Raw genomic sequence first — 27,874 nt, forward strand, 5'->3', positions numbered from 1 at the left:
CAAGGGAGGCGAAAAGAACTAGTGTTGTTGGGGATTTCTATAAGCTGTGAAGACCAGTACACTCCCAATTCCCTGGTTGTTGGCAGTCTTGATGCAGTGCGCCAGAGACAAGGGACTAGGGATAAGTTGAATAAAGAGGAGGGAAAACAAGATTAGCAAGAGCTTTCAGCAGAAGGGGATGGTTGTGTTGTTTTTCATAAAGAGCAATGCTGCTTTCAGGGAGAAGGAGGGACGGAGTGGGGTGGAAAGGGATTTGCACACCTGACACCTGAGCTGAACTGATTGAATTCTCCAAACCTCACCTCTGCCATCAGCATCACCGAACGATCTTCAGGTCCTTCAGGAAGAGGAGAGTGTTTTCATCTACAAAAAAAATACTGGTCTTTTAAAATCTGTGTGGAGTAAACCACAGAGCCTAGGACTTGCTGATCAGAAGGTCGGCGGTTCGAATCCCCACGACGGAGTGAGCTCCCGTTGCTCGGTCCCTGCTCCTGCCAACCTAGCAGTTCGAAAGCACGTCAAAGTGCAAGTAGATAAATGGGTACTGCTCCAGCTGGAAGGTAAATGGTGATTCCGTGTGCAGCTCCGGAAGCTGTACGTTGGCTCCCTCGGCCAATAAAGCGAGATGAGCGCCGCAACCCCAGAGTTGGCCACGACTGGACCTAATAGACAGGGACCCCTTTACCTTTACCTTTACTTAAATTATTAGTGCCATGCCTTGAGAGCTGCATGAAGCATATACAAATACATTGCAGCAAGTGGGATCCGATGGGGGACAAAGAGGAGGAAATCTTCTCTCTTTCCCTCTTAATCTCCCCACCCCCAGAACTGGATTTGAGGACAGCCACTACCATTGCAGCCCCTGTACTCAAGCCAGGAAGTGCCCAACATGAGCAAGGAAGCGGTGGTTGATTCCCCACCCATCTATTTTTTTTATCAGATATTTATTAAGATTTTCAAAATATTACAAAAAATAATAATAATAAAAAATACAAAATAAAAATAATTAAAAACAACTCAATCTTTCCATTACTTATTTTTCATTAGCTTGTTTCCCGGACCTCCTCACGCCTCCCTTTTTTGTATTCCAGTTCAGTTTGTTGGTTCAGCAAATCCTTCCCCTCTTTGTTTATCCTAATCTTTGATCTTAAAATATTATAACATTAAATCTTTACCTATTAGTAATCCATTTTTCATATTCCCTTATAGTATAGCAGCTAAAAACCCCTTAGTTTCTATCCAACATCGTTCTAACATTCATTAATTTTACAGTATTTCTGTAGAGCAGAGGTCGGCAACCCGCGGCTCCGGAGCCGCATGCGGCTCTTTTACACCTTTGCCGCGGCTCCGCAGATCCTGGGGGACCCTGAGCAGAAAAGCAGAAGCGCCAGAAAGAGGAGGGGGCTGGAGCTGGGCAGCCGAGCTGGGCAAAGCAAGGCAGCGGCGGCAGCGGAGCTTGAGAGGCGGCGGCTGCTGGGATGGAGGAGGAGGCGGCGGCGGCGGCCAGAGAAGGGCTGCTGCTGCTGCTGCTGCCGCCGCCGGAGGGAAGTTCTGTCAGGCGGCTTCACGGCTCATAGCTTCCCCCGCCCACCCAGGCCACACTCTCCTCAGCCCCGCGCGCGCGCGGCACCTGAGGCGAGGGAGAGAGAGAGAGAGTGCTCGAGATGGCGGGGCGGTATGTGTGTGTGTGTGAGAGAGAGAGAGAGAGAGGGGGGGTGGCGGTGGTGCTTCGGGATCCTTTTCCGTGCCTTGCTTCTGAGTGGCTGCCGAGTTGAGGGAGACCCCCTAGGTGAACCACAAAATGGGCCCGCCCTCCCTGTCAGGGAGGAAGGGGTGAATAACGTCAGTGACGAGGAGGGGGTCCAGAGGTAGCCAGCAGGAGAGGCGGGGGACCACGAGAGCAATTGCAGGGGGGGGGCTGTTAGGCACCAAAATCCTGCATGCGGGATTTTCCCCGTTCTCTTGTGCCTATGCAATTCCTGCCCTTCTCCCTTCCCCCTCAAGATTTGCTGCAGAGACAAGCAAATGAAGAAAGGAAGAGTATTAGCTGGCATGTCCCCGGATCCCATGGAAAGCACTACAGATTCCTTTGCTTATTTTAAGTTGGCTTCAAACCTGTAATTGTGCAGGTGTATGTATGTATACATACACACATATAAATATTCATATCTCTTCCCTCTCACCTTCCTTTCACCCAGTTTCTCTGGCACTGGTTTATAAATGCTGCTATGTAGAAATGATGAGAAAGTTGCACCAGCAGAAGGAATGGATATGTACTGTTAGTAAAAAGAGAGGGAGTTGAACTGCAGGGAGGGACAGACACTTTTCTATGTATTAATTTGTATAATGCCCTCTATGCACATGGTGCTTTGCAAAAAATGGATATGAGAGGTACCATACCCCTCTTTGCTATCTGAAATAGACTCAGGGAAAAGAGAGAGAATGGGGGAAGGGGAAGAATGTGTGGTTATTTACATTTGGCTTGTTTTGCGGCTCCCAGTTGTTTTTTTCCCTTCGGAAACGGGTCCAAGTGGCTCTTTTTGTCTTAAAGGTTGCAGACCCCTGCTGTAGAGTCTTTAAATTTCTTCCAACCTTCTTCCACCGACTCTTCTCCCTGGTCTCGGATTCTGCCAGTCATTTCCGCCAATTCCATGTAGTCCATCACCTTCATCTGCCATTCTTCCAGAGTGGGTAGATCTTGTGTCTTCCAATACTTTGCAATAAGTATTCTTGCTGCTGTTGTAGCATACATAAAGAAAGTTATGTCCTTCTTTGGCACCATTTCCCCCACCCATCTAAGACTCCAAGCCGTCCTCCTTCTCAGCTTGGAAGTGTTTTTCTGCCAGCAAGGGATGGGTAAATCCGCCAATTTCAAAAAGTAGATAAGGTGGAATGGCTTCCACACATCTCCCACTCCCAAACAACCTCCAGATTCCAAAGGAGTGGCAGCTATCCTACCACTTCCTTCAAACTTTGTCTGACCACAGCTGCCCAGGCAAATACTTTGTTCCAGAAAGGAGAGCAGGCATTAGCACCACAGCCAATGGGATCTGGCCATAAATCTGCCACTGCTCCCATCCTTATTGCCAGCCCTCAGCTGGCTGATGGCCCACCATGCTTGGTTCCTGTGACCTTGGATGTTTGGAAGTGGGGTGTGTGCATCTTTAAAAATATTTTTATGAATGCATTGGGGACCCCAATGTCCCTGGCTGAAGGAACCATCTCCTGTAGGTCCAGAACTGGAATATGCCAAAGTGCTTTATAGGGGACCAGCAGAAATAATTGGACTTGGCCTTGTTCACCTTCCTGAGAGACATTGCGTAAATGTCCAGTACATAGCTGTCAACTTACAGATTTGAAAATAAGGGACCAGCAGCCTTGAAAATAAGGAATCAGCAGCCAAAATAAGGGATTTTCAGAGCACAGGGAGGTTCAACTTCTGAGCCCCTCCGAGCCAAAGGCAGAAAGCCCAGCCAGCAGCCAAACGAAGCCTCAAGCACTGGTTCCCACAGCGCAGCAACCCAGCAAAGGGGATGCAGCAAGGAAAACCACTGTCACCTCTCCACTGGGAAGCGCTGAGCAAAGTCAACACAGCTGATTTGATCAGCACAAGGCATGCAAGCTCCCCCCCCCCCCACCGTTGTTCTTAGACTCCTTATTGGGTGAGCAACGCAGCCAAGCAACCCAGTTGGAGCCTCCCTCCTCCCTGGCCGGCAGGGAGGGAGGGAGAGGAGCTGCTTCCTTTGAAACCCAGGAAATTTAAGGGACATCAATAAGGGACAGCAGCGGGACACGGCGCTGGGATAAGGGAGTTTCCCGCCAAATAAGGGACAGTTGACAGCTATGGTCCAGTATCTGGACTTTCACTGCCATGCGGAGAGTGACACAACCTGGCAGCCTTTACGTACAGTCCATTTACAATGCCTTGCTTACACTGCACTGTTTTATATGCAACAAACCAAATTACGTAAACAGCCTAAAAGTCAGGGCTTTAATTTTGTTTTTCATTTGAGAGGGGTCTATTCAATTTATTTTAGTTCTTAAAATATTTACATTCCACACTTCTGGTGCAAAATCCCCAGCCAGGGTGGCTTGGATTAAAATCACAATATCGCAGAACAACCACCCAAAAGGAAGGAGACAGGGGAAGCAGTAAAAACCAAGCATAAAAAAAATGTTATCTGTAGAAATTCACCAGGATGAAATAAAGTGCTCAGTAAAAAAATGAAAAACCGGTAAGAAGGGAGCCAAGTGTACTAGGTGCAGCTGCTGAAAAGACCCCCCTCCCTCAATATATATATATACTGTTTTTCCTTTCACAGGTTTCACAGTCTCTGTGCAAATTAACATTTTGGCATTTAGCAACCATCCAGGGCTGTGTAGTGCGCAGGGAACTAGAGTGACATTTCCAAGGCCAGAAGGTACCTCGGTGCTTGCTGTGGCTTAGGCTGAATTAGTTGGTTCGCTCTGTGCCTCCGTTCCTTGCTCTAAGAGATGAGGCAAAGATACCCTTCCCGCGAGCTTTGAAATATATTGGAGAACAGCAGCAAAGTGGTATTGTCAGGCTCCTGAAATGTGTGCCTTTCTTAACGCTCCGGGAGGCTGCAAATATACAGCTGGCAGATTGTGCTTGTGCCAGGCCTGTTCTGGTTGCTACTCCACATTGGATCAGTGATATAAATACTGCTATAGTGGACATCTGGAAGTTAACGTTTCCCTGTGATTGCTTAATGTACAGGAAAATAGGCAGGAAGCTAAGGAAGAGAGCATGTGATTTCCAGTTACAGTGGTACCTCGGGTTAAGTACTTAATTCGTTCCGGAGGTCCGTTCTTAACCTGAAACTGTTCTTAACCTGAAGCACCACTTTAGCTAATGGGGCCTCCGTGCCGCTGGAGCACGATTTCTGTTCTCATCCTGAAGCAAAGTTCTTAACCCGAGGTACTATTTATGGGTTAGTGGAGTCTGTAACCTGAAGCATATGTAACCTGAAGCGTATGTAACCCGAGGTACCACTGTAAATCTGTTGAACATCTACAGAGGGCCAAATGAGACCTGAAGAGGTCAGCCATCTTGGTTGTTCATGTGTCTTCCCTATTCACATGTAAAGGGGTGGGGAGGTCCTAATTATTTACACAAAACTGTGGGTGGGAGCAAGGTTACAGTGGACTGGATGACTTAGTTAATTTTTGTTTAATGCTGTTATATTATTTAATTGGTTCGGCGTGAAAAGTTCATACGAATTGGGGATATTACTATTACAGTGGTACCTCGGGTTACATACGCTTCAGGTTACAGACTCCGCTAACCCAGAAATAGTGCTTCAGGTTAAGAACTTTGCTTCAGGATGAGAACAGAAATCGTGCTCCGGTGGCGCGGCGGCAGCAGGAGGCCCCATTAGCTAAAGTGGTGCTTCAGGTTAAGAACAGACGTCCGGAACGAATTAAATACTTAACCCGAGGTACCACTGTATTAGATAAATGCATTTTATTGCACATTGTCTTGATATGGCTGCATTTATTGTTTTAGTCCATGCCATAAGCCACTTTCAGTGTTGTTTGGAAAAGAGAATTGAGGTATAAATATTAAATAAAAGAAAAAACATACACAAACACACAGAGCTTTACCTTCCTTGATTTCCTCTGTCACTTCAACACTTCAATCCCTTTTCTTCCAGCCAGGACAGGAGTAAAAAATTTGGAGACGGCTGAATGCAGGGAGCGTCCCTCACCCCTTGCTTTAGATGTGAATGAGGTAGACATTTGGTGTTACCATTGTCAGTGCCCAGAGGGGCATAGCTGTCAACTTTTCTCGTGAGGAATCCTATTCGGAATAAGAGAATTTCGCTTTTAAAAAAGGAAACTGTTGACAGCTATGCAGAGGGGACTGGTCATATGAGCATAATCTTACATTGCTTGCAAGTGCAGAATTGTGCTTCCAGTGCAGGATCCCCCAAACTTGAGTCTCCAGCTGCTTTTGGACTACAATTCCCATAATCCCTGACCACTGGTCTTGCTAGCGAGGGATGATGGGAGCTGTAGTCCAAAAACAGCTGGAGACCCAAGTTTGGGAAACACTGTTAGTGGATAAGGGCTGATTCAGACACTTGCCTGGCCTGTTCTAAAGACCTGTGGAAGGGGAATCCCTGTAAAATCGGAGACCAGTTGCAGGAAGCCTGTACAGTGGTACCTCGGGTTAAGAACGTAATTCGTTCCGGAGGTCCGTTCTTAACCTGAAACTGTTCTTAACCTGAAGCACCACTTTAGCTAATGGGGCCTCCTGCTGCTGCCGCACCGCCGGAGCACGATTTCTGTTCTCATCCTGAAGCAAAGTTCTTAACCCGAGGTACTATTTCTGGGTTAGTGGAGTCTGTAACCTGAAGCATATGTAACCCGAGGTACCACTGTATGAATGGAAGTTTGTATGGTCTATCATGTAGGGTCATTTCTCATGTAAGTGCATCACTCATGTTGAAGTGTCTACGCCCATATATAATGAAAGCCAGGCCAGTTCCTTGCTCCTCTTCCTTCAAAGTCGTCGTGTGCCTGGAGTTTCCCTGCTCTCCACCCGAAGCCCTGTCTCTCTGTAGCAGAAAGATAATCTCCACAGACATCCCTCCTTCATTCTTCTCCCTCTGAAGTCCTGAACCCCCTAATTCTGTTAGTGTTTTTTCTTTCCACGGGGGGTGGGTAAAGTAATCCAAGTGGTCCAGGGAGACAGGCCCAAGCACGCACGAATTATGCAGGGGAATTTTCTCCCCAACTCTGGTCCCCTCCCAGAAAACACAAACCCCTCTCCCTTTTAATGGCCTCAGAAACTCTTGACGAGAAAACCAGAACGAAAAATAAATAAGGCGAAGGGTCTTTGGGGTCATAAACTGCTTCTTGGATGTAATGTGTGCTCATGCTCAACCCACCTGGTTTTGTTTTTTTGCTTTGCTTTCCCTGCTGACGCTGTAGCTGGCAGGCTCCCCCCCACCCACCCACCCACTGGAACTGAAAAAACACACGCTCCAAACTGACAGTGGGACATTTTAACATTGGAAGAGCGGCCTGGCCATGAAATCCAATAGAGGGGAATGGGGGGGGGGGAGAGAGAAGGGAAAGGGGGGTGGGTAAAGCCCTTCATCCGGCCATGTCATTCTGCGCACTCCCTTGGTGTCTTAAAGCAAATTAATTATGTAGGTCAGATCTTTATTGACTATCGATACATGTCGACCCGCTGGATAGCGAGAACCAGCAGTAAATGTTAAGTATATGCATGAGGTGAAGGGCAGGTGTATGTATGTCTTGGGGGGGTGGCAGTAGCAGTCAAAAAAGGAAAGGGTGGGTGGGTAAAGCCGTTCATTTGGGTTAAAAGCTACAAATTGGGAAAACTACAAATCGAAATACAGTGGTACCTCAGGTTACATACGCTTCAGGTTACAGACACTTCAGGTTACTGACTCCGCTAACCCAGAAATAGTGCTTCAGGTTAAGAACTTTGCTTCAGGATGAGAACAGAAATCGTGCTCCGGCGGCGCGGCAACAGCGGGAGGCCCCATTAGCTAAAGTGGTGCTTCAGGTTAAGAACAGTTTCAGGTTAAGCACGGGCCTCCGGAACGAATTAAGTACTTAACCCGAGGTACCATTGTAGTTGTTTATTATGTACCGTTTACGACTCTGCTCCTCCACCGACACACCTTCACAACCCAGACCCCATAGACGGCATCCAGAAAATATTCCTTTTGGTCCTCCTCCCCAATCCTGGGGTTATTGTTGTTGTGTGGCTTCAACCCCCTCCTTCCTATGCCCAAAGAGAAGAGGCTTGGAAGGGCAATTCTCTATACTTCTGGTTTCCTCGCATGCATAAGTTGCGATCAGGATCTGCCAAGCGGACAGCAGCCCTCCCAAGATTTCTGTTTTGGCTGGTTTCCTGGGACAGCAGGAAACATGGTAGTCCTGGCCACAGGAAGTGGTTGGAAAGACTGGGTTTGGCTTGATGGAGCACAAGATCCATAGATCCTGCACCACAATATGGGCTTCTTTCAATTCCATCTGCCGCCTTGAACTAAAGCGGTACTTAAACTGCTTGAGAGTTGCATTCGGCTCATGATGGCTCTTACTCGGCCACTCGCCTCTTGAGAGTGGCTCCTTGCTAAAGTCTTATTGTGCCCCCTACCCCCTTATATTGATGTATACTGGATGTGGGAAATAGTTTTGAGACAGCTAAGGATCTGAAATGGCAGAGTATAGCTGGGATGAAAAATGTGAAACATGGATGAGTGTGTGAAGTTCTAATAATAATAATAATAATAAAATATATAAATTTATTATTTATACCTCGCCCATCTGGCTCAGTTTCCCCAGCCACTCTGGGTGGCTCCCAATCGAGTATTAAAAACAATACAGCATTAAATATTAAAACTTCCCTAAGCAGGGTTGCCTTCAGATGTCTTTTAAAGATAAGATAGCTGCTTATTTCCTTCACATCTGAAGGGAGGGTGTTCCACAGGGCAGGCGCCAATACTGAGAAGGCCCTCTGTCTGGTTCCCTGTCTCACAGCGAGGGAACCGCCAGAAGGCCTTCGGCGCTGGATCTCAGCGTCCGGGCTGAACGATGGAGGTGGAGATGCTCCTTCGGGTATACAGGACTGAGGCCATTTAGGGCTTTAAAGGTCAGCACCAACACTTTGAATTGTACTTGGAAATGTACTGGAAGCCAATGCAGATCTCTTAGGACTGGTGTTATGTGGTCCCGGCGGCCACTCCCAGTCACTAGTCTAGCTGCCACATTCTGGATTACAGTGGTACCTCGGGTTAAGTACTTAATTTGTTCCAGAGGTCCGTTCTTAACCTGAAACTGTTCTTAACCTGAAGCACCACTTTAGCTAATGGGGCCTCCTGCTGCCGCACCACCAGAGCAGGATTTCTGTTCTCATCCTGAAGCAAAGTTCTTAACCTGAGGTAATAGCGGAGTCTGTAACCTGAAGCGTATGTAACCTGAAGCGTATGTAACCCAAGGTACCACTGTAATTGCAGTTTCAAACTTTTTATGTTTGTGAGATGACAACGAAAATGTTATTTTCTAGAAGCTGTGAGCGTTGCATGTTTTCCATTAATAATCCATTGTGGTGCTATTTTATGCCTTGGGAAGCTGCCTGTTTGCATTTAGTTCCAATAAAAACGAGAAGGCTTGCCTCGCAGTGTGCTCTCAGCAGTAGATTTAAGTGCAAAGATTTCACAGGGAAAAACCAGAAGTTGAGTTTTTCAAACGTACTTTGCTTTTGAGGAAAAGCCTGAAGAGACTTGAAACAGTTGTGATGTCCTGAGTGCACAGAGCAGTAAGATCAAATCTGGATACCAAACACTCCAAATTACAAGCAGCTTGCTTCATCGTTGTTTAATTAATTTTTCTCCCTTCAGGAAGGCATACTCAAACCTGTCAGGGGGCAGATGTTATTCATGTGTGTATTTTTGTACCAGGATAAATATGGAGATAAGATCCGTATAGTAAAAGCCATGGTTTTCTCAGTAGTGATGTATGGAAGTGAGAACTGGACCATAAAGAAGGCTGATTGCTGAAGAATTGATGCTTTTGAATTATGGTGCTGGAAGAGATTCTTGAGAGTCCCATGGACTGCAAGAAGATCAAACAGATCCATTCTGAAGGAAATCAGCCCTGAGTGCTCACTCGAAGGACAGATCGTGAAGCTGAGGCTCCAATACTTTGGCCACCTCATGAGAAGAGAAGACTCCCTGGAAAAGACCCTGATGTTGGGAAAGATGGAGGGCACAAGGAGAAGGGGACAACAGAGGACGAGATGGCTGGACAGTGTTCTCAAAGCTGCCAGCATGAGTTTGACCAAACTGCGGGAGGCAGTGGAAGACAGGAGTGCCTGGTGTGCTCTGGGGTCACGAAGAGTCGGACACGACTAAACGACTAAACAACAACAACAAATATGGAGATAGTGGAGCTGCCATTTTGCAATCTAGGCATTTACATTGGTTGCCCTCAAAGGTAGTTTCTTATGGGCTACTTGAATGTGCATAATTTGAGGCACTCCAAACCCATAATACCCAACAGTTGGAAGAAGGCCATCAGACTGTAGTTGTCCTTTGTCGAGGAGGCTAAACATCAAGGAGAGTGATATTTGAAGCAATCTGTATCTTGAATTTAAGAAGTAGACTTAGGGCAGTAGGGGATGTGATCAAGATAATGTCTTGGGGGCTTTCAGTGGCAATAGTTCATGAGAAAGGCACTGTTAAGCGGAACAACAAAGATACTGGAGCTTTATAGAATTTAAGAGATAATTTTGTTATCGTTTAAAGCCCTCAGAAGAAATACCACGAGTAATTCACTTTGGACTCTGTGTGCAGGTAGCAGGGACTGTTATTGCACAGGAAAGAGTGAAGCCCTGGATAACAGCGGTTGTTCCCTGGCCTTTGAAATGGCACAGCCTGTTTCGGAGCGCTCTGTTTGATTTTCATTGCAAGTTACGCATACCTAAATCCTGCAATTTCTGGAGGTAAGGCCAGGCTAAGAGGAATTCCGAAATCTTTAGGCCTGCCCATCTGTTTGGAATTAGACACCTGGCTGAATCTAATGAATGAATGTAGCCTGAAGTTGCGATGCAGCAGCTAAGGTTGTTAACACTATTTCCCACCCACCCCTTCCCTCTTTGAAATAAGAGGCTGTACCTAAAGGCTGTTTATCAGCGTTCCAGAAAGGATTGATAAAGATGGTGAAGCCATAAAAAGAGAAGGGTGTAAACGAGGAAGTGAGAGTTGCTAAAGTTATTGGCAGCAACCCACTGTTTCAGACAAAGCATTGCCCCCTATAACTTTCACACTGCAAAGGAGGCTTGAAAAATAAAATAAAATTGGTGTGCAGACTGAAGAAACAAGACAGAATTAGAAGTAATCACCATATGGAACAAATCAGGGGAGGAGGTGGCTGAAAGGGGGAAAAGATAAATAAATTTCAGAGACACCTAGATACGTGTTTGGAGAAGGAAGGTTTTGCGGCAGAAGTTGTGAAAGCAGCAGAAGTAGGATTAGGAGGGAAATTGAAATCAGGGCAGGCGTGGGGAGCCAGATGGGGTCCCTCTTGTCTTAGGTTCTTAGATGACATGCTGCAGATCAGCTTTGTGGGTTGACACAAAGCTACAGGCTTCAGCTTCAGTGGCGAAATATATCCTGGCACACAGAATCTTGGATATTGGCACACATGAAGGCCACTCACAGCAGACGCTGATGTTTCCAGGCCTCCTGCTGAAGGAAGGGTATTCTGCGACTGCTGAGCAGGCGAAGGGAGAGGAGAAAGGAGGGGTCTGCTGGGATAAAAGTAGGATATTAAAAACACATCAACCACGCTGTGTTTCTAAACGGTACCAGCGTGATCCGTATTCTCTGGATTAGCATTTCTGTTCAACTCTAAACCTACTCCAGATCCCAATTACCAGCACAGATTTTTGCAGGCAAAGTCTTCCTTGATATACATCTCGCCCGACTTTGCTGTCCTGAAGACTGGAATCCACCATCGCACACACTTGTTGTGACTGTGGCACAGTTGTTGCTGACGAAAAGGGGCCTCATGGATTTAGCAAGGCGTTTATTCAGCTCCTCCTAGCACAAACTCCATTTGCTGGCGTGCCAGAATCCCGAGAGAGATGCACTGCTGAGTTGCCTCTATAGGCTTTTAAGTATTTTAAAGTTTCAGATGTCTCCAATTATAATAGTTTTTGTGGATGGCCATTCTCGGCAGTGGTCAGAGTCGAGCATTTATATTTCATTTCACTTTTCGTTTGTGTACCGCCTTTCCATATTACTATACACAAGTCTTTTTACAAGCTGAAAATAAATAGAACAAAATAGACAGCAATGATCACACACCTATTAATAATCTGATCCAATGCAAAAAAGTCATAATAAAAGCCTAACTTTAAAATAAACGTATCAAATAAAGACGTATTCGAAAATCTGTTACAATATAATAGTGAACAGAAAAATGAAATATCTCACAATAATATTTAAACAGCTTACACTTAACAATTGCAATGAAGAATTACTAAACTGTAATGGCAAGTTTACAAGGGATGCGGGTGGCACTGTGGGTTAAACCACAGAGCCTAGGGCCTGCCAATCAGAAGGTCGGTGGTTCGAATCCCTGCGACGGGGTGAGCTCCCGTTGCTCGGTCCCTGCTCCTGCCAACCTAGCAGTTCAAAAGCACGTCAAAGTGCAAGTAGATAAATAGGTACCGCTCTGGCGGGAAGGTAAACAGCGTTTCCCTGCGCTGCTCTGGTTTGCCAGAAGCGGCTTAGTCATGCTGGCCACATGACCCGGAAGCTGTACGTTGGCTCCCTTGGCCAATAAAGTGAGATGGGTGCTGCAACCCCAGAGTCGGCCACGACTGGACCTAATGGTCAGGGGTCCCTTTACCCTTTACCTTTAATGGCAAGTCACAATGCATAAAATACCACAAAACATGCAAAAAGGTGTGAAAGGATCAAATTGAGAAACAATTGAATAAGAGGCACATCATCAGTCCTCGCCACTGTCTTCCTTGCACATTAACAGCCATTTACTTAGTGAGATCTATAGAGGTGGGTCACATAAATAAATCCCAGGAACCCTTACAGAGAAGGGTGCTTTGTAAACTCCCCTTAATGTAAGGCTTTTTTGAGGCTCCCTGTGGTTGTGCAGAGATAAAGTAATACCCAGGAGCAGTTTGGGACTGGGAAATAACATATAATGAAATGAAAAGGATGTTTAAAATAACGTTTGTAAAAAACAACAACCCAGAAACTTTTCTTTTGGGAATTATAGGGACAGAACTACCTAAAATGTATAGAAACTTATTCATGTATGCTACTGTAGCAGCTAGAATGTTACTTGCCCCAAAATGCAAAGAAGCAGAAGTCCCAGCAAAGGAAAAATGGATACAAAAACTTACGGAATATGTAGAAATGGCGAAACTTACCAAAAGAATAAGAAATTAAGATAAGATTTTTATATATATATAAAAGAATGGAAATGGTTTATTGAATATTTACAGATAAATTATAAACAGATTAAAACAGTAGCAGGATTATTGTAATAACCTGCAGTTGTAAAGAAGATGAATAAATGAGCAAATTAAGTTAATTTGGATATGTAGAAGATACTAAAAATGAATTTAAGGAACTGCAGAAAGAGCGGGAAGGAAGTCAAGTTTTGAAATGTCAAAAATGTATAAACTTGAAAAGTAAAAAAAAAATACATTAAGAATTTTTTTAAAAAGGATAAAGGATCGTCTTGGGACTAGGAGGGACCACTGATGGTCTTTTGCTGAAAGACCCACCAGGACTCCATCTCCATGTTGTGATCTTTCGTGGTTTGCATCCGGGCTTCTCTTCCCACGCTTGATGCTGTGGGAACGACTGCCCCATGCGTTCCTGCAGAGAGCAAGTTCACATAGAGGACACTGCAGTTGTGATACATGGACTCTGGCAAACTATTTCTGCCCCAAGGTGATTAAAGTTGATTGTTACAAACCCAGGAAACATCTGCATTATCCCTTTAATGGTGGTTCCCCTGGAATATTAGGAAAATGCCGTTGGATCTTCAAAAAGAGAGCCTTTTCTTGAATCCCTGGACTCTAAAGATTAAGTGATTTAGCTTTTCAGTGCTAGTCTGATTCAATTCTGCTTAATCCAGCATCGAAGCCACAAGCAAAGTCAGTGGAGATTTGCACACCTACCGAAAACTCACAAAAGGAAAAAAACTTGGATTCTCTGGTCTGAAACAGATGAGAGTTCAGCCAGGAGGACCCCTCAGATTCTGGCACGCAGGGAGTGTGTCCCAGGATGGTCGTAGCAGTTTTCTTTTTAGAACATCTCTTTTGTCTTTTTTCTCCCCACGTAGAAGATGAAGCCCCCAAAGAAAATTTGCTGACACTTACACAGGCTATTAAAATAGCAGAAGGGGGGGTGGTGGTGGTGGAATGGTCCATATGGTAATTATCGATTAAGACCATCTGGTAAGACAGCCGTTTGTTTGAATAATCCTGCAACATGCCTTGTACCAAATAAAGGTCTTGTTTTTTTAAAAAAGTTTTTATTTTATTTCTGGTGTTTGTACGTGTGCGCGTGTGCATTGAAGGGAAATGACTGACATGATTTTATTCGGAGAGGTTGCTGCTTCCATGGAGGAAACGAATGCGTTCCAATGGCAGCATCCATTAATGGGCTGGTTTTGAATCGGCAGTGCTTACAAAAGAGAATTATTATGATTATTACGCCCACTTTGTAAATATTGAAGCTGAAGAACGAGTGGGTAAAGTCAGTAGTTCAACTGATAACGCTAATTGTTGCTTGTATGCTCTATTTCAGTCAATTGGGCTGTAGATTTGAGGAGTGTTTTGAACATCTTGCACTCCTGGGAATTGTGCCAAAGTGTTTCAGGCTTGTCCATCTGAAATCAGAAGCTCTTTTTTATTTAATTGGTTTGTCTGGGTTTGCATTTAAGCTGTTGTCATAACAGAATAGGATAGAACTGAGGTACCAACTGACATGAAAAAAATAATTTTGGGCTATTCTTTTTTCCTTTAAAAGTTAGAAGATAGGCCTAGGTGAAGATATTCATGCCATGGAGTTAAACATGTTGTTGTTGTTTAGTCGTTTAGTTGTGTCCGATTCTTCGTGACCTCATGGACCAGAGCATGCCAGGCACTCCTGTCTTCCACTGCCTCCCGCAGTTTAGTTAAACTCATGCTGGTAGCTTCGAGAACACTGTCCAACCATCTCGTCCTCTGTTGTCCCCTTCTCCTTGTGCCCTCCATCTTTCCCAACATCAGGGTCTTTTCCAGGGGGTCTTCTCTTCTCATGAGGTGGCCAAAGTATTGGAGCCTCAGCTTCACGATCTGTCCTTCCAGTGAGCACTCAGGGCTGATTTCCTTAAGAATGGATAGGTCTGATCCTCCTGCTGTCCATGGGACTCTCAAGAGTCTCCTCCAGCACCATAATTCAAAAGCATCAATTCTTCGGCGACCAGCCTTCTTTATGGTCCAGCTCTCACTTGCATACATCACTCCTGGGAAAACCATAGCTTTAACTATACGGGCCTTTGCTGGCAAGGTGATGTCTCTGCTTTTTAAGATGCCTTCTAGGTTTGTCATTGCTTTTCTCCCAAGAAGCAGGCATCTTTTAATTTCGTGGCTGCTGTCACCATCTGCAGTGATCATGGAGCCCAAGAAAGTAAAATCTCTCACTGCCTCCATTTCTTCCCCTTCTATTTGCCAGGAGGTGATGGGACCAGTGGCCAGGATCTTCGTTTTTTTGATGTTGAGCTTCAAACCATATTTTGCGCTCTCCTCTTTCACCCTCATTAAAAGGTTCTTTAATTCAAGACAACAGGAGTTAAACATAACCACTGGCAAACAACGAATGTGCAGGTTAGGTTGTTGTTAGAGGCAAAGAAATTGAGTCTAATTGAAACTTTTGACAACCTTCACCCTAGCCAGTTATCCTCTCTGACATTTTGTGCAACCATTCAGACAGTCATCTTCATTTCTTATTTTTCCCCTTTCACATTCCAGGCTTTCTTGTTCTGATGAATAGGAAAGGATAACGCTATATTTGCACTCTCTCCTTTCCAGGTATTCCAGGCTAACACCGATGCCTCGGAAGTGGTTCTGAACAAGATCCATGCTCCAGTGCTGACTCGGTTTGTCAGGATCCGGCCCCAGGTTTGGCACAGCGGAATTGCACTTCGTTTGGAACTGTATGGCTGTCGGATCACAGGTTTGTGTTTTTTAGTTGTCCTTTCCTGATTACAGGGATGGAGGAAAATCTCACTTGGCCAGCATTTTTAGTTGTTCTGACTTAAGTCACACCTCCCAAGACTATAACGTGTGGATCAAAACATCATTATTCTTTAGATTTTGCACTTCTTCAAATTCTGTGATATATGGTTTTTGGCTCAAAACATGTACCAAAATCCATAAACAAATGCATGCTTTGGGATAAAATTCCTTTAAATATGCATACCCTGAGATAAAATTAGTCTGGTTTGCGTATTGTAATGCAATAAAAAAATAATTACCCAAAAATTGCATTTTAAACACAGTTGTTTGCATGGATTAGAACAACAACAACAGAATTGGGATGGAATGGAATTGTTAATAAGCATGTGCACAATCGACACAGACCAGAAATAGACTGATCTGGGGAACAAGACTGCTGTGTGTGACGGAAGAGAGATCACCAGCTGTGGATTACCTAAATGTAGATCATGACCACCTGCAACCACTGTCACAACAGCCTCCTGTGAAGAGACACCTGGAATGCTGTGGGAGTAATTCAACTAGCTCAGGGGTGGCCAACTGCCAAGATACAGCAATCTGCTCACAGAGTTAAAAACTGGCAGTGATCTACCCCCTTTGGAGGGGGTCAGGTCTAAGTTGTTGAGCTTTTTTGCCCTGTTTTGGGGGGGTCAGGTCAAGGTTGTACAGCTTTCTTTAGGAAGGAGGAAGGCCCGTTTTTTGGGGGGGGGCTGCAGGACAAGAATATTGAGCTTTTTTTAGAGGAGCAAAAGTTGTTCACCTTCTGTGGGGGTAGCCAGTGATCTACAACTGACATCCAGTGATCTACCTGTTGGATGTGCCTCAGCTATCTTATTCTGTAGAATTAAAGACTTGGGAGCTAACCAAGCAGCAACTAGCCTGAGGCCATAGTTCACAAACTGTATGTAGTCCACAAAGATCTTTTTTCTGGAGGGAAGCTCCCCCCACTCCCAGAAGGGAAGATGGTGGACGATCCTGACTATGGGGTGTTTGCTTAATGGAATTTGCCCTCGCTCTCCCTGTGCACCCTGAAATCTGTTCTGGGGACTCTGTCAACCATCTGGAGCAGGTGGGGAGAGGGAGACAGAAGGAGGGGAAGTTGTGCAAGCAGCCGCTCTTGTGCTAATAGGATAATTTCGTTGGGTATGAGCCGGAAAGTGCCTGGTTCAGAATATGCCTCAAAACAGAAGTGACGCTTGCCCTTGCATAGTTGTTCTGTTATTTTTTGAACAGGCAGCAGGGAGGGTAATGGGGTGGCAAGAGAGGCTTGGTTTGGTATCATGCCAGCGAAATGGGAGGCTTAAAGCACTTGGCCTCCACCACATTCCTGATCACCACAACGGCAGTTCATGGTGTTGCCAGTCCTTCGCTGAAGCAGGATTCTCCACATCTGAACAGCCCAGACTTATTCTCCCCTGCTACCCAGATTATGCGATGTCACTTACGGAAGTCCACCTTCTTCAGTCATCAGCTGGGATGGCTCTGCTAATGGACCCTGCAAATCTAAAATATATAGATCTCTCCCATATATAAAAAAATCAAGGTGGTTCACAGCAAAATGTGCAACGACAGCCAAAAAATGAAATACCATTAAAACGGTGCAAAATATAAAAGTTCGCGTGTTCTAAAACAGGGCAGTGCTGGACGATGAAATGGAAGAGAAACACGTCTGCCAAAAGATCTCCTGAAGGAGTGAAAGAGAATATTCTAAATGCATTTGTGGATGTTCAGTTTCTCAGTGCTTGACGCCTCTTAGTTTAAACTGGAACGTTTAAACTGTGGCCATTAAATTCCTACTAGGAATAATTGGGGACGAAATCAAAAAAGAAGATAAGACATTATTCCAGTATGCCACAGTTGCCGCTAGAATATTAATTGCCCAAAATTGGAAAAGTTCAAACACCCCAGCGATTCGAGATTGGCAAATAAAATTATTTGAATTTATTGAATTAGCAAAAATGACACAAAAAATTAGAAACCAAAAAAATACAAAGTTTATTAGCGACTGGAATAAATTTATGACATACATTGAAGGGAATTATAGAAACTTAAAAACTATAGCAGGTTTGACATAGATCTTATGATGTGTAAACCATTAACAATTATCGGCTGCAGGAGAAAGAAATTATTTATACTAAGAAGCCTAAAATCGGGAGGGATGGAGGCCAATAGGAGTGTAGAGGATTGATTTAAGCATTTAAAGACATAAAGATTCAAGTGTGAAGATAAAGAACTGTAATGGAAATTGATGTTATTTTTATGTTATGTTTGGATATCTTTTTTGTAATTGTTGATTTGTTTTTCTTTTTGGTTACTTAAGTGAAATTCAATAAAAAGAAAGGGGGGGGAAATAAACTGTGGCCATTAAGAAGAGGGGATTATGGAAGTTATTCAGATAACTTTTTGTTCTATTGAGCCATGTGGTTGGTTGTCCAGGCAGCACCTCTGAGGGAGGGAGACTTGTAACGAAAGAGGGACAAGTCACAGGGAAAGGACCCAACTCCCCATTCTGTCTGTTGGTGATCTGTGATGATGCCTTGTCCAGCTTAAAATCTAATTCATTATTTGATGGTGATGGGACTCCTAATCGTTCTGACATGCGAAGCTTGCCCAAGCATCTCTCCTTAGCTCAATGCACACGTTACCTTCATGTATGGAAACTTCTGGGCCATGAAACATAACTCAGATTGTAGACGCGGTGGAGTGTTTTCTGGACTGCTTCTTCCCCCCATTAGGAGTTGTGGTTCCAGTGATATTTTATTGCCACGTAAAAAAAAAAGCATTATGAGCCAGGCCGTCAGCCGAACTGTTTAATATTACTGTCTCCAGTTGCAGTTTATCTCTTGTTCGAATGTCCTTAACTGATATTTATTTTTTTAAGAGGACTGGAGCAGCAGCCAGGATCCTGTTAGTGGATGCGATTTCTTTTCCCCCTCTACTGACTTTGGGAGGTTGGGGGCTGGGAAGGCAAGGCCGGCTAGCAAGCGAGAGCAATTTGGATGAAGATTGTAATAGCAGGGGTGTCCTGAGGATCTGTTGAAGGGCTCCTGCGGGCTGTGATGGCTGTTATAAAGCAAAGCATAGCAGGCTTAAGTGTTTTGACATTTCGGTACCTAGCAGTTAGTCGCGGTGGGATGTTTCTCCTCCTGTGCTTATATCACAAACTTGCTTTTTTGCGTGTGTTGCTTCATTCTGCCCCCTTCCCTGTTTCTTTGGACACAGATTCACCCTGTTCCAACATGCTGGGGATGCTCTCTGGGCTCATCCCGGATTCCCAGATCTCAGCCTCCTCTACCAGAGAATATCACTGGGTCCCCAGTGCAGCACGCCTGGTCAGCAGCCGCTCAGGATGGTTCCCTCGCATCCCTCAAGCACAGCCCGGGGAGGAGTGGCTGCAGGTCGACCTGGGAGTCCCCAAGAACGTGAAAGGTGTGATTATCCAAGGGGCCCGAGGTGGGGACAGCATGAACGTGGCAGAGGCTCGAGCCTTTGTGAAGAAGTTCAAAGTCAGCTACAGCATGAACGGGAAGGACTGGGAGTTTATACAGGACTCCAAAACGATGCAGCCTAAGGTAGGACCTTTCAGTGGAAATGCCGCAAGGGGTACAAAACGGTTGCATGCCCGTTTCTTAGCTGTTTCGTGCCCTCCTTGTTTTCGTTTCTTGTGGTGTATTGGTTAAGAGCGGTAGTCTCGTAATCTGGTGAACCGGGTTCGATTCCCCGCTCCTCCACATGCACCTTGGGCCAGTCACACTTCTTTGAAGTCTCTCAGCCCCACTCACCTAACAGAGTGTTTGTTGTGGGGGAGGAAGGGAAAGGAGATTGTTAGCCGCTTTGAGACTCCTTCGGGTAGTGATAAAGAGGGATATCAAATCGAAACTACTACTACTCCTCCTCCTCTTCTTCTTCTTCTTCTTCTTCTTCTTCTTCTTCTTCTTCTTCGTGAAGTTTACCGTTGGTTGGACACATCCTAGTGAGAGGATTATTATTATTATTATTACTATTACTATTATTATTATTTATACCCCGCCCACTGACTGGCCCTCTTCAGCCACCCTGGGCAGCTCCCAACAGAATACTACTACTACTAACAATAATAATAATAATAAAGCGATAAAACATCAAACATTTAAAACTTCCCTAAACAAGGGTGCCTTCAGATGTCTTCTAAAAGTCAGATAGTTGTTTATTTCCTTGACATCTGATGGGAGGGAGTGCCACAGGGTGGGCACCACTACCGACAAGGCCCTCTGCCTGGTTCCCTGTAGCTTCACTTCTCACAGTGAGGGAACTGCCAGAAGGCCCTCGGATCTGGACCTCAGTGAACGATGGGGATGGAGACGCTCCTTCAGGTATTCTGGGCCGAGGCCAGTAAAGGTCAGCACCAACACTTTGAATTGTGCTTGGAAACGTACTGGGAGCCAATGTAGGTCTTTCAGGACCGGTGGTATATGGTCTTGGCGGCCACTCCCGGCCACCAGTCTAGCTGCTGCATTCTGGATTAGTTGTAGTTTCCGGGTCACCTTCAAAGGTAGCCCCACGTAGAGCGCATTGCAGTGGTCCAAGCGGGAGATAACCAGAGCATGCACCACTGGCAAGACAGTCTGTGCTTTAGGAGTGAAGGCAGGATCCCTTGTCTTCGCTGTGAGTGCTTCATGGTGCCACCACGCAATGGAAAGAAATTTCCACACTTCTTGGAAAGGATTTTTGGTTGAATCTAGTTCTTTGTACAGCCAAGATGCAGGTTCATGGTGCAGGTGGTGATGAGAATGAGGAGGCAAAGAAGACCTTAGGCTGCAAGCAAGGGATATAATATTTTCTTTTTCCTTACAGGGAAATGGAAAGATTAAAGTGTAAAATGTGTCAAAATGGCACTTACTGACTGAAGATGTATGCAGAGTATGTTCAGTAAGCTAGGACAGTCCAGTAATTTTACCCATACTTGTAAATCATCCAGATTTACTGTTTCCTCTTTATTATGGAGAACCTTCGAAATCTGAAGTATTCTTGCATCCCTTGGCTTCATCTGTTTTCCGTGATGATGTTGAGGTAAAGGGAGAAAAGTTACTTCCTTAAAACAAGATTTCTGGTAGCAGATGTGGAGCCTGCAAAGAAACAGGACTGTTAGGTGAGCGCAGAAGGACAAATATTTCTTGGTGAGCAGCCATGTCTTCACGCAAATTAAGACACTTGACAGTGTTATCATGCTGTGCTCTTTCTTAGGTAGCACCTTGTCCAATGGGGAAATGTTTTAGGCACCGCATGTGAGGGAATGCTTGAGGATATTGAAGAGATTCTACTTAATTTCCACCCCTTACTCCCCAGTCCCCTGGAGCAATGTTCTTATCTGTAGAGGATTTGAAATATCTGAACTTTTGCACCGTTGTAATAACCTTAATCTGGAGGACCCGGAGATCTGATTCCTACAGAAACTCAAAGCTGTGTTGCTGATGGCTTCTTTCTTGACTTAGTACATATGGCTTCAAAGGGAGGCGGAGTGCTCTGGAAGTGTGGTGGGAAAGGCCCATTAAAAACAGAGAGTCAAAAGCCAATCCTATTTACACAAGATGTCAGTAGATTTGAGTCAGTGTATCTGGGATCAGGATCTGGCTAGGAGGACGCATGTTTCATGCCAAAGCATGCTGTGTGGTTTTGTCAGATGGACTGCATAGTTGGCAACGGCGTATGTTTCTCTTGTATAAAACTAAGTTGGCCACAACCTCTGGTAGGGTTGGGGTGAGAGGGAGGAAGGAGGAGGAGGAGGAGAGACACTGCTTAATCCTTATTGAAAGTTACACCGATGTAGTTTGACAGTCTAGGCTGTCTCTCAAATGCATGCCTTCCAGATCAAAGTTGTTTTAATATAACCTTTTGGGGTCTTTCACTTTGGGCACAACACTGGGGGGTTCTCTCCTTTTTTCTTTTGTACAGCCATTAACTACAAATATCATAAAATTCAAAGTGTTGGTGCTGACCTTTAAAGCCCTAAACGGCCTCGGTCCAGTATATCTGAAGGAGCGTCTCCACCCCCATCGTTCTACCCGGACACTGAGGTCCAGCACTGAGGGCCTTCTGGCGGTTCCCTCACTCCGAGAATTGAGGTTACAGGGAACCAGGCAGAGGGCCTTCTCGGTAGTGGCGCCCTCCCTGTGGAACACCCTCCCACAAGATGTCAAAGAGAACAACAACAACCAGACTTTTAGAAGGCATCTGAAGGCAGCCCTGTTTAGGGAAGCTTTTAATGTTTGATGTATTACAGTATTTTAATATATATATATATATATATTGGAATCCGCCCAGAGTGTCTGGGGAAGCCCAGCCAGATTGGCGGGGTATAAATAATAAATTATTATTATTATTATTATTATTATTATTATTATTATTATTATTATTAAATGGTGCTGTGTCTGTTGTGTTTTACACGTGACTCTCTTCTCACAGCTAAGTCACTGGGGTCTGTTTCGTTTCTTACATGGCTCCTTGCGCACCTTGAACAGAATCAAGAGTCAAAAAATGTGCCCAACTCAGTTTGTGCTCCCTTTTCAACGTGGTTCTGAAAATCATAGAATCATAGAATAGAATCATAGAATCATAGAATCATAGAATCATAGAGTTGGAAGAGACCACAAGGGCCATCGAGTCCAACCCCCTGCCAAGCAGGAAACACCATCAGAGCACTCCTGACATATGGATGTCAAGCCTCTGCTTAAAGACCTCCAAAGAAGGAGACTCCACCACACTCCTTGGCAGCAAATTCCACTGTCGAACAGCTCTTACTGTCAGGAAGTTCTTCCTAATGTTTAGGTGGAATCTTCTTTCTTGTAGTTTGGATGAAAGAAGATTCCAAGCTGTAGGCCATCTCTCCACTGAGCATACCTTACTGAACTGTAATCAGATTAACATAGCCTGCATAGCAGCTTCACAGGTTGATACAGTTCAAGGAAATGTTTGTCGTTCACTTTGTCCCCTGCAGCAGCAGGGTTCAGCTTTAAAAATCCCCGGCAAGGAGTTGGTACAGCTTCCCTAGGCACTTGGCTCCATTGTTCATCCCTTTACCTACACGATTAGGAAATGTTCTTGATCATTCTAGCCATCCTTGGTAGAGCTTGCAACCTCTGCTTTTTGACCTCAGAGGCAATACAGTGGTACCTCGCAAGACGAATGCCTCGCAAGACGGATAACTCGCAAAACGAAAGGGTTTTTGGTTTTTTGAGTTGCTTCACAAGACGATTTTCCCTATGGGCTTGCTTCGCAAGACGGAAACGTCTTGCAAGTTTGTTTCCTTTTTCTTAAAACCGTTAATACAGTTGCGACTTGACTTCGAGGAGCAACTCATAGCACGCGGTGTGGTAGCCTTTTTGAGGTTTTTGAAGACTTTGGTGATTTTTGAAGCTTTTCCAAAACTTTTCCGACACCGTGCTTCACAAGACGAAAAAAAACCGCAAGACGAAAAAACTCGCGGAACAAATTAATTTCGTCTTGCGAGGCACCACTGTAGTAAATAACTGTACTGTTTCTTCTTTATGGTCATGATTTAGATGCTTTTTTAAAAAAAAAAAATCTGCTCTCATGCCATCTCCTGTCCTCAGATCAACCTGACAATGCTCCAAGCCTGGATCTGTAAATAACGCAGACTCCATGGCTGTTTGTTTTTGGTCTAAAAATGCCTATGTTTGATGGAGAGCTTTTGTACAATGTTAACGCTAACAGAGGGGTTTTGTTGCTTTTTTAAATAAAGCAAATAGAGTTGGGACTGTTAACTGGTTGTTGTTTTTAAAGCATTCTCACATTTTTCTCTTCCCAGTGATTGTTTTGTAACCGCGTGCGTTCTGCAGGTTGTCCTGATTTATTACAGCAGACATCGCTGTTGCTCAATAAAACGTAAAAGTTCAAATGAGCGGCCACTGTCCCAGAATGCAGCGGCTCCTTTCAGTGCACCGGCGATTTGTTTTGTGTGGCTAGCGGCCAAGGAGTTTCTTGCTTAACCTTTTGTTTCTCTCTCCAAGATCTTTGAAGGAAACATGCACTATGATACTCCAGAGGTTCGAAGGTTTGATCCTGTTCCTGCACAGTACATCAGGGTTCACCCAGAAAGGTGGTCTCCCGCAGGGATCGGGATGCGATTGGAGGTGCTGGGATGTGATTGGACCGGTAAGGATCCTTTGAATATACCTATATAATTAACTGACTGTTGCAGCTGTTTTGATCATAAGAACGTATGACTCTGTGGTCCACCTCCTCCCAGAATCCACCACCAGCACAAGCTTTATTGATGATGAGAGAGAAATCCATGCAGAAGAAAAGGATTCCTTAGGGAAGGAAGCATAGGGGAAACCATTCCCATGCTGTAAGGCAGGCACCCCCAAACTCGGCCCTCCAGATGTTTTGGGACTACAATTCCCATCATCCCTAGCTAACAGGACCAGTGGATGATGGGAACTGTAGTCCCAAAACATCTGGAGGGCCGAGTTTGGGGGTGCCTGCTGTAAGGGCTGTGGGGGTCATGTCAAGGATGCTCACCCAAATGAGCACTCCTTTGTGAACGATCTCTGCTCAATTCATAATTAGTAGAACTACTTGCCACACTGTTTTCTGAAGACACGCTAGCCCTTCGTGTCCGTATGGAAGGATGAGCAGAGCTTCACACACACACACCAGTCCCGCTCCCAATGTCCCGGTCAGCTGTAGCCTCAGGCCCGGCGCATTCTGTGCTGGAGGTCTGAATGGGAATTCTTTGGACGTTTGACTAGGCGATCCATCCTGCTGCTGGGAGCTGCGATTGCGGGAGCGTTTCTGATTGCGAGGAGAATTTAGCCAAATGCACAAATTCACCCCCCATCAGACCTTCCTGGTCAATACAGGAAGAGATGGCGCTGGCAGTGATAGGATGTTGGTGTTGGGGTGCTGCTCTCCATGCCTTCTTTGAATATGTGGAAGAATAATACCCAAGCAGAGTGGGTATTGTTAACCTCCACTGCTACTCTATGCTCCTCACCATCATGATTTTTGTGGGTTAAATTTTTTTTGGGGAGGGGGGAGGCAGGAAGATAGGTCAGGATCTACAGTGTGTCCTTTCCCCGACCAGAGTTGCCAGCCAGCTAGCCCTGCCTTGTAGGATACCCCAATCCTTCTTCCATTTCCGTTTTTATTTTTGAGCTGATACTCAACTTTCCATGGCTGCTGGCCATGTGGTCCAGACCATGTTGGCAAGCTGGCTGGTTTTGGTTTCGCCACTTTAGACTTTGAATGCTTTTGCATTTCCTTGAAAGTGCCGATTCCTCCTTCCTGTTTCCCTGTGGCCCAACATGGACTCCATTTCTGTTCACAGTTACCACCTGAGTTCACTGTTAGGGGCAGATAGCCTGTGAGCTACAGTGCAGGGCCTTCACACCTGAAAGTTCTTGAGGTTCAGTTATTTTTCCATCCATTAGAGTCTTTAAAAATAAAAGAACTGCTCATCTTTACCTTTTGATATGTGCAGTTATAACCCATGAGAGCTGTCAGCTGAATTTAGCTCTCTAGCTTCCACCGCTTATCTGAAATGACCAAAAATAAGCACAATATACCAACAACAACAAAATCTCTTTTTTTGTTGCTGAAGGTTAGGACTGGCAAGTTGTTATTTCTCCTTTATTTTGTTAAGATGCGTCGTAACGTTCAATCTGCTTTCCAGATGTCACTGGTAAAAGAAGCTTGATTTCCATTTAGAAACCACATCTGTAAAATGCTTTTTTGCATGGGCTTCTTCTGCAAGAAGCTCAAAGGGAAGAGTCCATTCCTAGCCTTTCACTCAGTTGCTATTACCCTTTCAATAATTAAGCTGTACAAGATAACATACTGCAAGCATTCATCATCAAATTATAACACGCACACACAAAAATAACGGGAGACTTAAAAGCTTTAAACACAAATTGATAAGCTGCCTGGAGAGGGATTTCAGAAGGTTAACCCCCTCTTTGTACATCTCACAATCACGTTACTGGGACAAGTCTCCTTGACCGTTTTTATCTATTCTACAGGAAATGCCTGCACCACAACCCTAAAAGGGCTTAACATCACAGCATGCCCCTTCTTGCTCAGGAATTTTTGTGGGCATCTCCCACGCTGCCCTGATAGAGAGAAGTGTGCTCCTACCAAGAAACCTACAAACACATTGTCAACACTTTATGAATGGGGGGGTGGTGGTTTGGGGCAGTTGCCTCACAAGCTTCAAAATATGTAAATAAAGCCTTAAGATATAACGAGGACAGGCAGAGTTCCTGGCAGGGCTTGTCATGAGACCGTGAAGGTTAGGCAGAATAAAAAAAAGAAGAGGAATAAAGGTTGCTTGTTTTAAGATTAGTGGATGGAGGACTCTGGTGGAGCAAAGACTTGGGGTGAGGGTGGGGGAAAATGCTGCTGTTCAGCTCCCCCCTGCGCTGGCAAACGATGCTGGCATATGATGATTGTTGTTGTTGTTTAGTCATTTAGTTGTGTCCAACTCTTTGTGACCCCCTGGACCAGAGCATGCCAGGCACTCCTGTCTTCCACTGCCTCCCACAGTTTGGTCAAACTCATGCTGGTAGCTTCGAGAACACCATCCAACCATCTCATCCTCTGTTGTCCCCTTCTCCTTGTGCCCTCCATCTTTCCCAACATCAGGGTTTTTTCCAGGGAGTCTTCTCTTCTCATGAGGTGGCCAAAGTATTGGAGCCTCAGCTTCAGGGTCTGTCCTTCCAGTGAGCACTCAGGGCTGATTTCCTTCAGAATGGATAGGTTTGATCTTCTTGCAGTCCATGGGACTCTCAAGAGTCTCCTCCAGCACCATAATTCAAAAGCATCAATTCTTTGGCGATCAGCCTTCTTTATGGTTCAGCTCTCACTTCCATACATTACTACTGGGAAAACCATAGCTTTTACTATACAGACCTTGTTGGCAAATGAAAAAGCCTCCTATTTCAGCTTTGTTCTCACTGGAGTGGTACCCCAGTGTCTGGACTGTACCACTTTGGGCATCAGATTTGGGACCAAGTGGTCCTCTGCTTAACCTCTGTCTTACCCCCAAACATGGAAAACTAGATGTACTAGCGATACGGGTTTTATGTGGAGCAATTCAGTCAAGTGAGCAACAATCTGAAGTGGTACAGCCAAGCCACAAGTTTACCAACACCGTTAGTATTATGCCCTTGTACAGAGAAGTGGTCATCTGCCTTCTGGTTTAATGAAGCTGCACCCCAAGTGGAGTCACCAAGTGGAGACCTCGTGCTTTGCCTTTCGGTCACCCATACCTACCCCTCACATTATGAGGCCTGTTAACCAACTTAACCAACCCCTGCAAAAATCGATTGTGAATTCCAAATATCAGCACTTTAATATCTACTACTACAGTATATGTGCAGCACAGTGCTAGGTGTGGAGCAGGAACCCCCAAACTCGGCCCTCCAGCTGTTTTTGGACTACAATGGCCATCATCCCTAGCTAACAGGACCAGATGTCATGGATGATGGGCGTTGTAGTCCCAAAACAGCTGGAGGGCCAAGTTTGGGGGTGCCTGGTGTTGAGGAACATGGCAATACCTAGGCCTCGTTTTTGCCGCCAAAGACAAGTAGTACTAATTGATTCAGCTACGCAATAATGAAAAGTTCAAAGATGTGAACTTGCACAGGCATTTGTTCCCGAGGACAAGAAGTAATAGCTGAAGTAGCTCCAGTAGAGAACCCCCAGTCCAGGACCTAATTCACTGGCTGGTACTGGGGGGTGGAATTGAAGCAGTAGGTCAACAGCTGGCTTGTCTCAAGGACCTGCCAACATTTTTCCCCCTCTGAAGATTGACGAACACGAGCTCGTGACTGGTCTTCCCTCCTTTGAACTTCCAAACATCTGGTTCCCATTGCTGCAGAACTTTGTAACAGGATCCACAGATGCCTTTTGCAAGCACACACACTGCACGGCAGGAGAGAGGCCACCTTTCCCTCACTTTTCATTCCTAGAGCATGTTGCCTGTCCTGCTGCTGGAGCAATTTTGCTTTATTCTGCCGTGAAACCTGTACAGCTCTATTGACCATGCAATACACTGGAGCGACTCTAAAATTACAG

At 45.1% G+C, this 27,874-nt stretch overlaps 1 protein-coding gene across 3 annotated transcripts in view; it reads left to right on the plus strand.

Moving 5' to 3' along the window:
- Positions 1-27,874, plus strand: part of NRP2 (neuropilin 2) — a 249,962-nt gene that overhangs the window by 116,800 nt on the left and 105,288 nt on the right. For all 3 annotated transcript variants that reach the window (XM_082232237.1, XM_082232238.1, XM_082232236.1), the window contains exons 8-10: positions 15,614-15,758; positions 19,022-19,371; positions 23,806-23,950. In XM_082232237.1, coding sequence (XP_082088363.1) covers positions 15,614-15,758; positions 19,022-19,371; positions 23,806-23,950 — 640 coding nt within the window. The remainder of the gene's footprint in view (positions 1-15,613; positions 15,759-19,021; positions 19,372-23,805; positions 23,951-27,874) is intronic.

The sequence above is a fragment of the Podarcis vaucheri genome, assembly GCF_965113315.1.
Source record: "Podarcis vaucheri genome assembly, chromosome: 1".
Classification (NCBI taxonomy): Eukaryota; Metazoa; Chordata; class Lepidosauria; order Squamata; family Lacertidae; genus Podarcis; species Podarcis vaucheri.